General features: G+C 45.8%; 1 protein-coding gene and 1 long non-coding RNA gene across 2 annotated transcripts in view; both read right to left on the bottom strand.

The window, feature by feature from the left end:
* Positions 1 to 242: 242 nt before the first annotated feature.
* LOC143298568 (uncharacterized) lies at positions 243 to 9331 on the bottom strand. Its single transcript, XM_076611447.1, has 3 exons — positions 9254 to 9331; positions 8320 to 9210; positions 243 to 1554 (listed from the first exon to the last, which is right to left on the bottom strand). The coding sequence occupies exons 1-3, from the start codon at positions 9329 to 9331 to the stop codon at positions 301 to 303; spliced, it is 2223 nt and encodes a 740-aa protein (XP_076467562.1). The 3' UTR covers positions 243 to 300.
* A 52-nt stretch (positions 9332 to 9383) lies between these two features.
* Positions 9384 to 14915, bottom strand: part of LOC143298842 (uncharacterized) — a 16243-nt gene continuing 10711 nt past the window's right edge. The window contains exons 2-3 of the long non-coding RNA XR_013057438.1: positions 10999 to 12007; positions 9384 to 10923 (exon numbers count right to left, since the gene is read on the bottom strand). This is a non-coding gene — a long non-coding RNA (uncharacterized LOC143298842). The remainder of the gene's footprint in view (positions 10924 to 10998; positions 12008 to 14915) is intronic.

The following is a 14915-nucleotide window of genomic DNA, read 5'->3' as shown; positions in this document are numbered from 1 at the left end:
GTGTGTGTGTGCCTCTGTGTGTGTGTGTGTGTGTGTTCAGTAGGTGAGTGGCAGTCACGATAATTGTCCTGGATCGGCACACATATTAATAACTGATTTTTTGTCTGATTAAATACCGTTACAGGCCCTACCCACCAACCCCCCCTCATCCCAACCTCACACCCAAATGTTCGCGTCCCATCCCCTCCCCCCGCAACCCCCAATCCCCCACCCCCTACCCCACACATCCCCACCTCTTTTTCCCGAACACACATGTTGTAGGAGGACTGTAACAGAGTTGTTTGACCACGGCCATCCTCCTCACACCTGACTGGAACTAGACGCCTCCTGATGATGCTGGTGTTGCTGCTGCTGACCAGAGCGGCGGGGATGATGCAGGCAGCCCCAGGAGGTACTGCTACCACCACCACCACCGTGACAGCAGATTCCAGACCTCCTCAGCTGCCGCACTGCCCTGCGGACCGCACGGTCCATGCACAGCACCACGTGCGGGTAGACGATGGTCTGGATGCTGGAGAGCGCGCGCAGGCACGTGCCGACGTTGACGTAAGTGTGCGCGTGCACTCTGCCTTTCGCGGCCTCCAGCACCAGCAAGGGGAAAGTGCACAGGACGAAGGTCAAGGCCATCATCAAGGTCATCTTGACGAAGTCGTTGCTGTTGTTGTCCCTGGCGCTGTCGGAGCTGGTGGAGTCTTCTTCTTCTCCTTCTCCTTCTGCAAGATGGGGGCGACCGCTTTCTTTTCTTCCGTGCCCCTTCTCCATCTCCTCTTCTTCCTCTGCTTCTTCTTCTTCTTCTTCCTCCTCTTCCTCTTCATCTTCTTCGTTCACAGGCTGGGTGATTGGCAGTTTTGGAATGCTGGTCAGCTCGTCTTTGTTGGTGATGGGGGAGTACTGGGGTGGTCTGCTGACAGAGTTGGTGAAGCCGGAATGGTCTTCGTCCGCTTTCTTTTCCACCTTATTCTTCTTCTCCTCCTCTTCCTCCTCCTGCTGATCCTTTTCCTCTTTTTTGTCCTCCACCTTCTCTGCAGCCCTCCCTTCTTCTTCTTCTTCTTCTTCTTCTTCTCCTTCCTTCGCCTCCTCAGAGACAGTGATGACAGGAGGATGAGCAGCAGGGGGAGGAGGAGGAGGAAGGAGAGGGACTTTGGGGCTTTCAGGATCTCCTCCTACCTCCTCCTCCGGTTCTGTTGACTTCAGAGCCAGAGGACTTCCTCCTCCTCCTCCTCCTCCTCCCATAGACGACGCCGATGACGACGCCGCTTTGCCAACAACGCCGCGACCCAAGTCCATCAGGGGCAGGAGAGGCCTGGCAGCGGCGGCGGCCTCAGATCCTTTGGAGAGGGTCTGCTTCCTTTGGGTCAGGTCCTGGTCGGACTGGAAAGGAACGTCGTCCTTGTGGAGCTTGGGATTGGACAGCTGGGCCTGCAGGGCCGAGATGTCCACGGAGAACTTGCGCACGTAGCTGTACTGCTTGGACCTGGGCGGCGCTGGGGGGTCCGCAGGGGAGGGGCCCGAGTCGCCCATCTGGCAGATGGTGTGGCGGCGTCTTCCTAGCACCTGGAACAACAGACAAAGAAGAGTTAAAAAAAAAAAAAAAAAAAGAAAGAAAGAAAAAAAACAGGTTTTTTTTGTTTGTTGTTGTTGTTGTTGTTGTTTAATTATCTTGATTGATTATTTATTTATTTGTTTGTTTGTTTATCTATTTATTGATTTACGTGACGGCGTCTCGCCAGCACCTTGAAGACAGAATGGAAGTTTAATACAAAAAATTAAAAAGCAGTATTTTGATTCATTGTTTTGATTGATTATTTATTTATTTATTTGTTTATTTATCTATTAATTCATTTATCGATTTATTTATCTATTTCTTTCTTTATTCATTCATTCATTAATTCATCCATATATTCATTCATTCAATTTATTATTTGTTTTTATCTATTCATTTATTTATTTGTTTATCTATCTATTCATTCATTCATTGATCCATTCATTCATCTATCTATCTATCTATTCATTCATTCATTCATTCATTCATGTGTTTGTTAGTTTAATTGTTCATTTACTTATTTATTTGTTCGTTTGTTTAATCAGTTATCAAGGAGGAAGCAATGAACGCGATGTCAAATTTGAAACCATGCCCTATAATATATTTCAACCTATAACCATCAACCAGGCGATTGATCAACTCATCCAGACAGCTGCAAACAAACTGCCTCGTTCTCTGTCTCTCTCTCTCTCTCTCTCTCTCTCTCTCTCTCTCTCTCTCTCTCTCTCTCTCTCTCTCTCTCTCTCTCTCTCCCCCCCCCCCCTTTTTATTATTATTTTATTATTTTTTATTTGTTTTTGTTTTGTTGTTGTCGATGTTGTCCTATCGTCACTATTCAGTCACAGACAGACTGATATGCCACAGTCACAAGTGCGGGCGTAAGTCCACAAGGAGCTAGCAGTTTCAGGCCGTCATAGGGTCACACGCAAGAGGAATCCCTGCATTCCAACTGGGCGGTGTTCAGTAATGACTGTTCTCATTCGAGATACACCTGACAATACCTACAACGCACTCTACTGAAGACAATAATCGCGTTACCACGGTGTCACATTAAATTACCTTCTTTTTTTTTTTAAACTGTGTAATTTTTGTGTTTTTGTTTAATTGTGTGTGTGTGTGGGGGGTTGTTGATTTGTCCTATTCTTTCCTGTGTGTGTATGTATGTATGTAGGTAGGTAGGTAGTTAGGTAGGTAGGTAAGAAGGTAGGTAGGTATGAATAAAAATGCAATGCAAAATATGAATAAATAAAGATTTTGGAAAAAAAAAAACACCTTGCAAAATGAGATCACCATGAGAGCAGTGCATGAAAAGCTAGAGAATTTGGGTGTTTTTTTTGTTTTTTTTTTCTTTCTTTCTTTCTTTTTATCGTTTGTTTCTATAGAACGATTGATGAGGATGATGGACCATGCCGCTGTGGAAACCCTTTTAGGTTTTGGACCACCTGACAAGCCTGTATTCTCAGCCTCCTCTCATAACGTATTCCAGGTGTCAGCCAGGCCCGCGAGATACAGACACCTGCAGTGCTGGTCAGGCGATTTGAGAAACACTCCCAAAGTCACATCCGTGTAGTGGATGACCCATGACCATGTGGTTCCAGTCTTCCCATTTCAGCCTGCAGCACATTCAGTACTGGCCAGGAGTCGGCGTCGGACTCACAAAATGCCACAGTTGCCTGTGTGTGTGTGTGTGTGTGTGTGTGTGTGTGTGTGTGTGTGTGTGTGTGTGTGTGAGGGGGGGGGGTGCGCGCACGCCACTGCGCTCGACAAGTCTCACAGGAGCTCTTCTATATTTCCCAGTTTGAGGTCTCCAATCAAAGCTGCCAATGTTTTACCTGATACTGTATTCATGTGGTTTTATCCATGTAGTAGGAGTTCGTCGAATGCAGTTTGTATCGTATAAAAGCGTCCAAAACAGTTAACAACTGCAACAGTTGCAAGTGCATTCAAAGTTTTCTTTCTTTCAAATTGGAAAAAAAAAAGAAACTGAAAGGTAGTATGAATGAATGAATGAATGAATGAATGAATTGATGAATTAATGAAACGAACAAAACTTTGGGAAGAAAAGAGAAGTTGAAGCAGAAGAAGAAGAAAAGAAAACAAAGAAAGAAAGACACATCTACCACAATGCTTGTCAATGTCCGGCTCTGGTTGATTGTAAGACACTCCAAGTTAATCAAATGTTGCATTCCAGAGGTCTATCCTGACCTCATTGGTTTGCGCGCGTGCGCGCTCGCTGTGTGTGTGTGTGTGTGTGTGTGTGTGTGTGACACTGAAAGCAAAATAGAATCATACACTGATAAGCAGAAGCACTAAAAAATAAGACGTAAAGGACAAACAAGAAGATTAATTTCGTGAAGCAAATGTCATTAGTTGTTTACTGAAGCAATGATTTATATTCCAGCCGTTTGACAGTTGAAGGAGCATTCACCAATATCAGCATTCTAGCTTTGAAAAAAAAAATAATGCAGGTGATATGGATTTGGTTCGCTTCATAATAAAGTAATGTGAGAAATGCTACCCTCCACAATAAAGTCATCTGAGAAATGCAAACAATTTACTGAAAGGAAAACGTCACGGCGTTGGGTTTCCCTTTTTTCTTTCTGTCTTTCTGTCTTTCTTTCTTTCTTCTTCCGTTTTATCCTCCCGAGTCAAGACAGTTTACTGAAGCACAGTTCATCTATTGCAACACTCCCGTCTGCTGGAGAAGAAAATTAAAAGTCATGGAACTAGACCTGAAATGTCAGCCTGGCCGGCGCTTTTCTTCATTGATGTCTCTCTGTCTCCTCTTTCATTGAAGAGTTCTTCAGACGCCAAGTAGCTCTCGTCATTACTCACGAGAGTCCAACCCACAAGCCTAAGCTATTTAGTTTCTAGTCTCCCCGGCGCTGAAGGAAACAGACAGAGAGGATGACCTTTCATCTTTCGTTTTTCTTTGACGAAAAATCTGGGGATCGCAAAAATAAGTATTCACACACACAAAAAGTCTATGCCATAAGAAAAATTGCAACCATGGGCTGGTTGTGGTTCCAAAAGCTCTGAAAGAAGGCGGCCAGAGCGTGTTCAAAGAAAGAAACATAACATAAAGGTGTTTGGTGGTGGTTCGGTAAGCTCTATTGAAAGAACAAAATGACATTCATTTGGTGGTTGCAAGTTCCGTGGCAGCTGGAAAAGGCAGTGAAGTTTTCACTCCAACGAGCGGCAAAATCACCTCAATACATGTGACTGATGACGAACGTTTTGGACTGACAAATACGTATATGTATATCACAGAGAGAGAGAGAGAGAGAGAGAGAGAGAGAGAGAGAGAGAGAGAGACAGACAGACAGACAGACAGACAGACAGACAGACAGAGGGATATATATATATATATATATACATATATATACATACATACAGAGAGAGAGAGAGAGAGAGAGAGAGAGCAGCACCTGTGACTGATGTCCTGTTTCCACCTTCTCTCTCCCTTTTTGTATGTGGATGATTCATCAATTTCCACTGGTTTTTGCTAGTTGCCCAGCGTGATTTATATGATCGTGCTTCAAGAGAAGCATTTACATTGCTGAGGAAGACTAGCCAACTGAATCTTCCTGTCGATCTAATTATTGATTTATTTGATAAAACAGTTCTTTCTATACTTACATATGGGGTTGCGAAATTTTGTGGGGCGGGGGGTGGGGGGGGGGGGCGTGATATATCCGACACGTGTAAAAATTGCAATCAAAATTTTATAAACTAGTTCTAAAACTAAGACAATCCACTCCATCATTTATGGTTTTTGGCGAAACTTGTAAATTCCCCGTGGGGGAATTTTGTTTAATGTCCCGTCACACATATCGGTGATTGAAGACATTTTGTTAAAGTATTTATGAATACATTTGAGTATTATCGTTTAGAAGGGGTGGGAGATGTGAATGAATGGAGGGTTGGGGGAAACTGGGCAAATGAGGGTGAAATGTGGGTAAATTCCCCGTGTCTGTCTCTGTTAGAACCAAAATGCTAGTGTTTTGGTTTTGGCTCGCTACAAACCAAAGGACGTCAAAACTGTCTTCTGATTTTTTTAGATGTCTCTTCAATTTATACAGTAATAACGTACATCGGAACCAATACTTGAAAAGTATTCAGACTGTTTTCAATGAAACTGGATTCAGTTGTTTCTGGTTGAACCAGCACAGTTTTGATGTACATCCTACATGGTTCAAAGAGAAAGTAAAACGTTGTTTAAAAGATAAGTTTTTGCAAGATCGATTTAGACATGTCGATAACGATACCGTGTATATCAATTACAGAATGTTTAAACCAAACTTTGTTCAATATGCTTATTTTACAGTGTTACCAAATAATCGTGTAATTGAGTTAGCAAAGTTTAGAGCAACCAGTTTGCCAGCGTTTGGCAATTTACCCAGAAATGAAAGAGTCTGTGATAAATGCTCCACAAACGACATTGCGCATTGCTGATGAGTTTCATTATTTGTTTGTGTGCCCTTTTCTTGAAAGCATCAGACAAAAATGTTTATCTAGATATCATGGAATCCGCCCAAACTCCATTAGATTCTACTTACTGTTGTCTGGGGGGAAAAAGAATACTGTTAAAATTTATATCCTTTGTTTCTGCTATACGTAGTTCTTTTCATTGATGTTTTGTCTATTGACATGAATTTTTTTGTTTTGTTTTGTATTAAGAGTGAAATAGTACTTGTCAACGTATATACTGAGTGACTGAACGAATGAGCCTATTTCTTGTTTTTGAGATCACTCGTTTTATTTACGGGATGTGTGTAAACGATGAATGTACGTAATGTTTCAATTCCCCCAAGGGGCACGCGAAATCAACTCCTTGCCTTGCCTTGCATTACCTTGCCTTGCCTAGCTTTGCCTCGCCTTGCCTTGCCTTTGCCTTGTCTTGCCTTGCCTTGTCTGCTTACACCGTGACCAGTGCATTGGATCTATATGTAGTAAGTCAGGCATCTGCTCCCCCCTCCCCGTTTTGGGTTTTTGTTGGGGGGTTTTACCGCGTCACAACACATGATAAGACATGATGAGAGCACACACGCCCCTCTCTGTCTACTGATTCCATCTCCTCCCATTGCACTCCCAAAGTCTGATGGACAAAACTACTGTCTTTGTAATAAATATACTACTGATTGGAATGCGTATTTTCTCTAACAATGGTAACTGAGATCCCCATTTCGACGAGCGCAACAGCCTGGATTATTAAAGCGCTGGGTTTTTATTCTGGGGGTGCTTGCTTCAAATCTCTGTCGCGGCGCCTGGTGGGTTATTATGACTATTTCTATATCTCCTAAATGATAAAATGCGCACGTAAAAGAACCCGTAATCCATGTCAGCGTTCAGTGGGTTTTGGAAAACAAGATCATATGCAGCAGTATGCAAACCCTAAGAAAACGGAGTATAATAATGGCTGCCTACTTGGTGGAGTAAAACGGGCCTGCACAGTCAGTACATACAAGTAAAGGCGTGAGTACTAGCCTTCGAACCCAGAAGAAGAAGAAGAAGAAGAAGCAGGAGGAGGAGAAGAAGAAGGTGGTGGTGGTGGTGGTGGTGGTGGACGAGGGGAAGGAGGGACAGGAAGAGAGGAAGACGAAGATCTTCATTCTCTCCTGTCTGACCTCTGGAGTGGCCACCAACAGACGTGTTCCACGTGCCTACCATCGCACAGCAAGTTCAGCAGGGCCGCAAGGAATTCTCTTCTCTTTGACTCAGCATTCTTTCCCAAGACATGTAGAAATAAAGGATCGCCACTTTCCGGTTTTTTTCTGTATGCGGAGCATGACGAGGGTGTGAAAAGGGGGTACGGGGGGGCTAGGGGTTGAAAACCGGTGGGAAGAGGGGGGAGGGGGTGAATGTGGAACCGGGGTAGGGCTGGGCTTTAGGAGGAGGAAAAAGTGTGTGTTGAGGGAAAAGGCGAAGAAAGAAAGAAAAAAAGAAGAAGGAAAGAAGAAGAAGAAGAAGTAGAAGAAGAAGAAGACAGAATTCGACAGCTGAAAGATTTTGTGGAGACAACTTGCATGACGTTGATAGTTCAACTGGTTGAACAGCCGAGCTCTTCGTAATCTTAGGGTTAGAGTGGAGTGAAATCCCCAGACGCCCAGTGTCAGTGAGAATACCATCAGTGTGTTTCGATACACCAGGAGTGACAGATATTAATTAAGACTGGACAGAAAACAAGTACAAATTGTAAGTTGCCAGTGTGAGAAACACGCCCCGCAATCCTGCATCCAGCACTACAAGGCAAGCCTTCGGCTGGATCACGCAATGTAAAAGTAAAAGAGGACGTTCACGAAATAATTATGTGGCGCCGTGATCTGAAAACAGGCATCAAGAGGACAGGCCGCACCTGGGGACAGCTGGAGCGACTGGCACAGGACCGGGACGGCTGGGGAATACTTCTTGGCGGCCTGTACCCCAGGAGGGGCAATTGGCGTAGATGAGGTGAGGTGAGTGTTAGAGAGAGCGAAAGATAGAGGTACAGACATTCAGACACGGAGACAGGCAGACAGGGAGACAGAGAGAGGAAGAGAGGGAGAGAGAGAGAGAGAGAGAGAGAGGGGTGAGAGAGAGAGAGATTCATAGACAGAGAAAGAGACGGAGACATGGACAGACAGAGAGGCAGAAACAGAGTGAAAACTACACACACACACACACACACACACACACACACACACACACACACACACACACACAGAGAGAGACAGAGAGACAGAGACAGACGGACAGACAGACAGACTCAAAAGGACAGACGACACACATTCCCCTACCTGAGCCATGTTGACACCGAGCATGGAAGGCCCTCGTAGACCACCGGAATCGGCAGAAAAGTCGCCTCCTCCTCTGGGAGAGTTGCGGCCCTTGAGAGCCAAGCTCGGCAGCGTGACGTCCAGGGAGAGGGGTGAAGCAGCCCCAGTGTCCACCGCCTCGCTGGACGCAGCCCCTTCCGCCTGCCTGAGGAGGAAGTGCAGGGGCAGGGAAGGAGGGTGAGGCTCGTTGTTGCAGCCACCGGTGGACGACGGGTAACTGTCAGAGTTCTTCACCTCCCCCTTCTGCTGCTCCTTCTTCTTCCTCCTCTTCACCACCACCACCACTACCACGGCCACCACCATCAACACCACCACCGCTGCCACCACCAGGACCACCAACAGGCCCAGGATGGACACGCGCGCCACCGAGGACGGAGAGTCCAGGTGGAGGTAAGCAGAGGGGAAGGTTGAGGAGGGGGTCTCTTCCCGGAGGTCGGTAAGCGAGGCCGACAGGAAGGCCAAGGTCGTGAGCAGGGACACCAGCAACAGGGTCACGCACACCGCGGCAGGCCACGCTCGGGACACGGTCCCGCGGAAACGCCCAGAAAGTCTCAGCACGTTCTCGGCGCTGAACGCCGCGATGAGGAACCCCAGCCCCGCGCAGAGGAACACGTACACAGCGAAGGTGGCCACGCCGAAGTCTTCCGCAGGGTGGAGAAGGGTGTGGTGGAAGACCAGCATGTGGAACAGCTCCAGGGGCGACCACAGCACGTCAAGGCCGCCTGCAGAGGAAGAAGAAAACAAGCAGGAGGGTGTAGCTGCACTGGTTGCGGGGAGCTCCGCGGCTTCGGCTTCGGTCTCGGGTTCGGAGACGGCGGAGGAGCGCCAGAAGGATGGAGAGACTTCCGCCGCCTCCCAGCAGCGTGGCCAGCAGGAGGGACGCTGCCGACAGCACCACGGAGTATGCCTCCAGGTGGGTGCTGCCTGGGCCCGGAGTCTCCACGGCCGTACTGCTGCTGTTGTTGATGGCCATGGTGGGGGTGTTATGATGGTGGTGGTGGTGGGAGGGACGGGGGGGTGAACGTTGTTGGCAGAGAGGAGAGGTTGTATGTGTGTAGGAGGGGGGGCGAGGGGGGTGGGTGTTACGGAGGTTAGGGCTCTGGTGGTGGTGGTTCTCACGTGATGAAGTTGGGGGTTGCAGCGGATCTTGTTTTTTTGTTTTTTGTTGTTTTGTTGTTTTGTTTTTGTTGTTGTTGCTGTTGTTGTTGTTGGTCAATGTTGTGGCCACTATGCTGATGTTAATAATTGATTGAATCTCGACCTCTTGAGGGGTATGGCGGGAGCCATGATGTGACTGACCATTCTTACTTACACTTTGCTACACATGGCATTGGTTCGACTTTGTTTTGTAGGATTGTGAATGACTGGAATGTTGAATGTTGTCAACGTTGTCCATTGCTCGGTGTTGGTGTTCATGGACTGACATGAACAGGATGCTCAAAATGAGCAGTAAACTTCCGTGTCGTCAATTCTCAAACTTCTCTTCTGTCCCGGAAACCACTCCTTGTGAAGCACTGTATTTCTATTCTGTTGTTCTGACGATGAGCAACGACATTCCCACATGGAAGCTACGGCCTCTGTATGATTTATTTTCTGTCTTCGAAATCATTCAAGCAACGAGACGAATGTAGGTATCAAGATCAGTTTCATTTTGCTGAGATTTACGCTTCTTTTAATTTGTTATTATTCATGTTTGTTGCCAGGTAAAGATGATAAGTGAGTTCCCATAAGCTGTGACGGTCAGAGTTTACTTGAAGAACACATTCACTGCCGCTTTGGATCACAGATCATGTCAGCAAAGTTATAGGAAACTTCAAAGGTGATGGCAAGCTGGTGAGTTTCAATACGATAATAGGAAGGAAAATGGAGTTGGATCGCATCAGACGATATTCAAGTCATATCTTTTTTAGAGCCAGCACCGCAGTCACTTTCATGTAAATGTCACTCTTTATTTGAAGGCCTAGATATATAACTATTGATAATATGTCACTCAACAAAAATAAGACTGATTAAAAAGTGACATGTAAGACTGAGTAGAGCTTGGAAAGACCAACAACATTAGCAAAATAACGATATGTGATTTTTATCAGACTATGATTATTTACTCGACTTTTCTTTCCATCTTCCTACCTTTATTTCTATGTTTATTTATGTCTCTATTTCCATGTCTTTCTATGCTATCAGACTAGGGCCGATGCGACTCGGTAGAACCCAGGGTTTAGTCTTTTCTATAGACAGGAAAGTAAAACCAAATGTCAGGTTTAAAATACTCATGCTTGTCGTGGCCATAATTTGTATTTCAGTATTTCAGATCAAGTCAGGAAAGAAAAGGTGAAGCCCTGCACAATGAAGACCTGTTGGAGTAACTGACATTGCTATGTACAAAGGCGTTCATTGCGATACGGAATTACGCAATTACAACATCATTACTGCTAGTTGTAAGGACTCCACACGAAGCCATAAAACGTTTTGACAATTCACACTCTTGGGCTAGATTCAGAAGAAAAAAAGAACAACCACCTATATCTGTTGATCGCGGATGAAAGCTAGGACAGTAAATATAACCTCGCATACGCACACGTACTGAGCTGTTGTTCTTGAGACTTATCAGATATTGCAGTGTTCCACAATTTCGTGAACAGTTGTGGACAAAGCTTCCTCTGCACTAAATGCTTGAGTGTGATCATGGGGCTTTACTCAGCGACAGTTATGGTGTGCATGTGTGCAGTCTGCGTCTGGATGTGATCATGGGGCTTTATTCAGCGACAGTTATGGTGAGCATGTGGGCACACGATCCGCTTCACTCCCAACCGACAGTTACACACACTGCATTCAGAGCATAGATTCAGTCTGAACTGTCATCTCTTCTTCAGACACGTTATGTTTTTTCAGTGACCACAGACTGTTTCAACAATGCCATGTCTAGTTTGGCTGCACCGTATTTTTTGGTATTTTTTATCACAAGCTAAGAGTGTGCACTATCGTCTCTCTCTCTCTCTCTCTAACCGCAAACTAGGCCGATATAAATGCAGCCAGAAGAGTATTGTGTGCAGAAGCAGTGTTTTGGCTTTCTTCTTCTTCTTCTTCTTCTTCTGACACACAAAAATGCGGGACGATAACAAGCAGCTCAGTTTATGACATCCCCCACTCAGCTCACAGAGAGAGAGAGAGTCACACAACCAGCCACCGACAACCGTACGTATCTTCCAACCCCTCGGAAGAGTTAGTTGCCAACCTGGCAGGGGTTGGTTGTTTTTTTGTTTTGTTTTTGTTTGCTTGTTTTTTGTTGTTGTTTTTGTTTTGTTTGTTTGTTTCTTTTGTTTTTGTTTTGTTTTGTTTTGTTTTCACTTTATTGCCATACTTCGCATACCGCGTAAACACAACAGATATGAGACGGGAGCTGAGCCGAGCAGTCGATGATGAAGTGGCAGACTTTCTCCCTCGTCCTGGTTTACGGCTCCATTGACAGGTCTGACAGCTGCCGGCGTTCCTTCAGCGGCCTGTTCTGCTGGAAGTCAGTGTCCCGCGGCAAGAAGCAAGAGTTCCCCCCACCCCCACCCCCACTGTGCAGCCTCTTAGCTGAACGAACGGAGGAAGGACGGAGACGCGGAATGCCAGGTGCGGGTTGCTGAGATGTCTGGAACCTATCCTGCAAAAAAAGAAAAGGTAAGACGAGTTGGGGTCAAGCCATATGTTCATGTTCGTGTGGTTAAAGGTATATCAAAAAGAAGAGAAAAAAAAACACACCAAAAAAACAAACAAACAAAAAAGAAACCAGTCAACCATAGTAACCTTGGGTTCTCAAGTCAGGCGAACATGGAAGGACGGGAACACTTGTGAAGATGCTGTGGATGTATATATGTTGCTGTGCCAGGTCCACTGAGATAATATATGTTTACATCACTATATTCTATGTCCATGGCCAGGTCTTACAGCATCGGTTGGGGGTTCTGTTAGCTAAGGACGTCAGGTGGAAGAGAACATTATTGCTCCTACACGTTTGCAAACAGGCGTGCGCGCGATGCTCGAACACGCAAACACATGCACAAAATGATCATATGCGCACATAAACAAACACTCACATACATACATACACGTGCATGCACACAGACGTACACTTACACACATACACACACACACACACACACACACACACACACACACACACAACGGCACACACACACACACACACACACACACACACACACACACAACGGCACACACACACACACACACACACACACACACACACACACACACACACACACATATGCACGATCTGACCAGTATTGATACTCAAACACCATAGGCATAATAAGATCTTCAAAAGTATAGTCTTGGGCCTGTAAAACACACACACACACACACGCACACACACACACACACACACACACACACACACACACACACACACACACACACACACACACACACACACACACACACACACACACACACACACACACACACACACACACTAATTAGAACAAGTATTGTTCTAATGTCAAGTGTATATGCTTTGATAACCTGACAATTGAGCATATAATTTTTCACTGTAGCTTGATAAAGCCTTTTGTACACGAAAGTGTGTCTTCACAAGTGACTGAGAACGTTGATGTTTTTGACTTTTTGCATTCATTATCAGTTGTTTCGCTTGTCAGTTTAACGACTTCTCTTTTACGAAGTCCTTTAAGTAATTTCCTGTAACTGTATTTAGAGGGGTTTTTTTGTGTTTGTTTGTTTGTTTTGTTTTTCTTTCAAATTTCACCCACATTTTTACCCTCATTTGCCCAGTTTCCCCAAACCCTCCATTCATCCACATCTCCCACCCCTTCTAACCGATAATACTCAGATGTATTCATAAATACTTTTACAAAATGTCTTCAATCACCGATATGTGTGACGGGACATTAAACAAAAATTCCTTCCTTCCTACACACTAATTATGGTCGGAACCTACTTTCGAAGTCGACAATATTCATTTTCACTATGGCGCCTCAGATAACCACTGTTCACATTACAACTGGACTATTTCTATGAAACACTGTCTCGACATGTTTACATTTTTTACATGGATATCTAATGGTGGAGCAGGTCGGGAGATACTGTTTCTGTGTTAACGAAAACAACTTGGGAAGCGTGGTTGACCGACAGGGAGGCACGGACCGAGACGTCACAGCCAGAATCGGCAAGGCAAGAACAGCTTTCATCATGCTCAAGAACATCTGGGCATCTGGAGCAATCAGTATGAAAATCAAACTCCGCATCTTCAACTCCAATGTGAAGTCAATTCTGCTCTACGGATGCGAGACATGGCGGACAACACAGACGATGCAGCAGAAGATTCAGACATTCTTCAACACCTGTCTGAGGCGCATCTACAAGATCAGATGGCAGGAGAAGATCCGAAACGAAGATCTGTGGGAGCGAGCGGGACAGGAACCAGTGGCCAAGCAGATACTGCGGAGGAAGTGGGGCTGGATCGGACACACCGTCAGGAAGCCAGCGTCCAGCATCACACGCCAAGCCCTGACCTGGAACCCGCAGGGAAAGAGGAAGAGAGGCCGGCCTCGCAACAGCTGGAGGCGAGACACCGAGGCAGAGCTGAAGCAGCAAGGGACCGACTGGAATGGAATGGCCAGAACAGCCCAGAACAGAGTGCGATGTCGAGGGGTCGTCGATGGCCTATGCTCCACTGGGAGCGATGGGCATAAGTAAGTAAGTAAGAAAACAATGTTCGATTGACTGTTGTCATATATACAACAGTAACCAAGTGCAATCAAGTACCATAACCGTTACTCGGGATGAAGGGAGCAGAATGGTTAAGACGCTCATCTACCTGTACAGTGTCCGTAAGGGTCAGGGTTCGAAACCTGGTCACGCCCCTTCTCCCATGTTTGACTGGGAACATCAAACTGAGCGTCCAGTCATTCGGATGAGACGACAAACCGGGGTCCCGTGGGCAGCACGCACTTGGCTCACTGAAAAAGAACCCACGGCAACAAAAGTGTTGTCCTCTGACAAAATTCTGAAGAAAAAAATCCGCTCTGTCAGATACACAAATAATACATGCATACATTCAAGGCTTGACCAGCACGCTGGCACACGGTACTGGTCAGGCATCAGATGTGGTGTCGCTTATATAGATTTGTCCGAACGAAGTGACGCTTCCTTGAGAAACTGAAACTGATTCTTCTTCTTCTTCGCTCCTGGGCGGCAACACCCACAGTCATTCGTATGTACAGGAGTGGGCTTTTACCTGTATGACCCGCCAAGTAGGCAGCCATACTCTGTTTTCGGGGGTGTGCATGCTGGGTATGTTCTTGTTTCCATTACCCGTCGAACGCTGACATGGATTACAGGATCTTTAACGTGCGTATTTGATCTTCTGCGTTCGTATACACACAAAGGGGGTTCAGGCACTAGCAGGTCTGCATATGTGTTGGCCTGGGAGATAGGAAAAAACTCCACCCTTTACCCACCAGGCGCCGTTACCGAGATTCGAACCCGGGACCCTCAGATTGAAAGTCCAACGCTTTAACCACTCTGTTATTGCG

Source organism: Babylonia areolata, chromosome 24, assembly GCF_041734735.1.
Source record: "Babylonia areolata isolate BAREFJ2019XMU chromosome 24, ASM4173473v1, whole genome shotgun sequence".
In the NCBI taxonomy this organism is placed as follows: Eukaryota; Metazoa; Mollusca; class Gastropoda; order Neogastropoda; family Buccinidae; genus Babylonia; species Babylonia areolata.
This window is presented reverse-complemented; position numbering and strand designations above follow the sequence as displayed.

Excerpts from the sequence above, each read along its gene's own strand:
- LOC143298568 (XM_076611447.1), bottom strand. The coding sequence starts at position 9,331 with ATGGCCATCAACAACAGCAGCAGTACGGCCGTGGAGACTCCGGGCCCA. Across the intron at positions 9,211-9,253 it reads ACCTGGAGGCATACTCCGTG|GCGGCGGAAGTCTCTCCATC; the intron begins GTGCTGTCGGCA and ends CGCTGCTGGGAG. Across the intron at positions 1,555-8,319 it reads TCGGTGTCAACATGGCTCAG|GTGCTAGGAAGACGCCGCCA; the intron begins GTAGGGGAATGT and ends CTGTTGTTCCAG.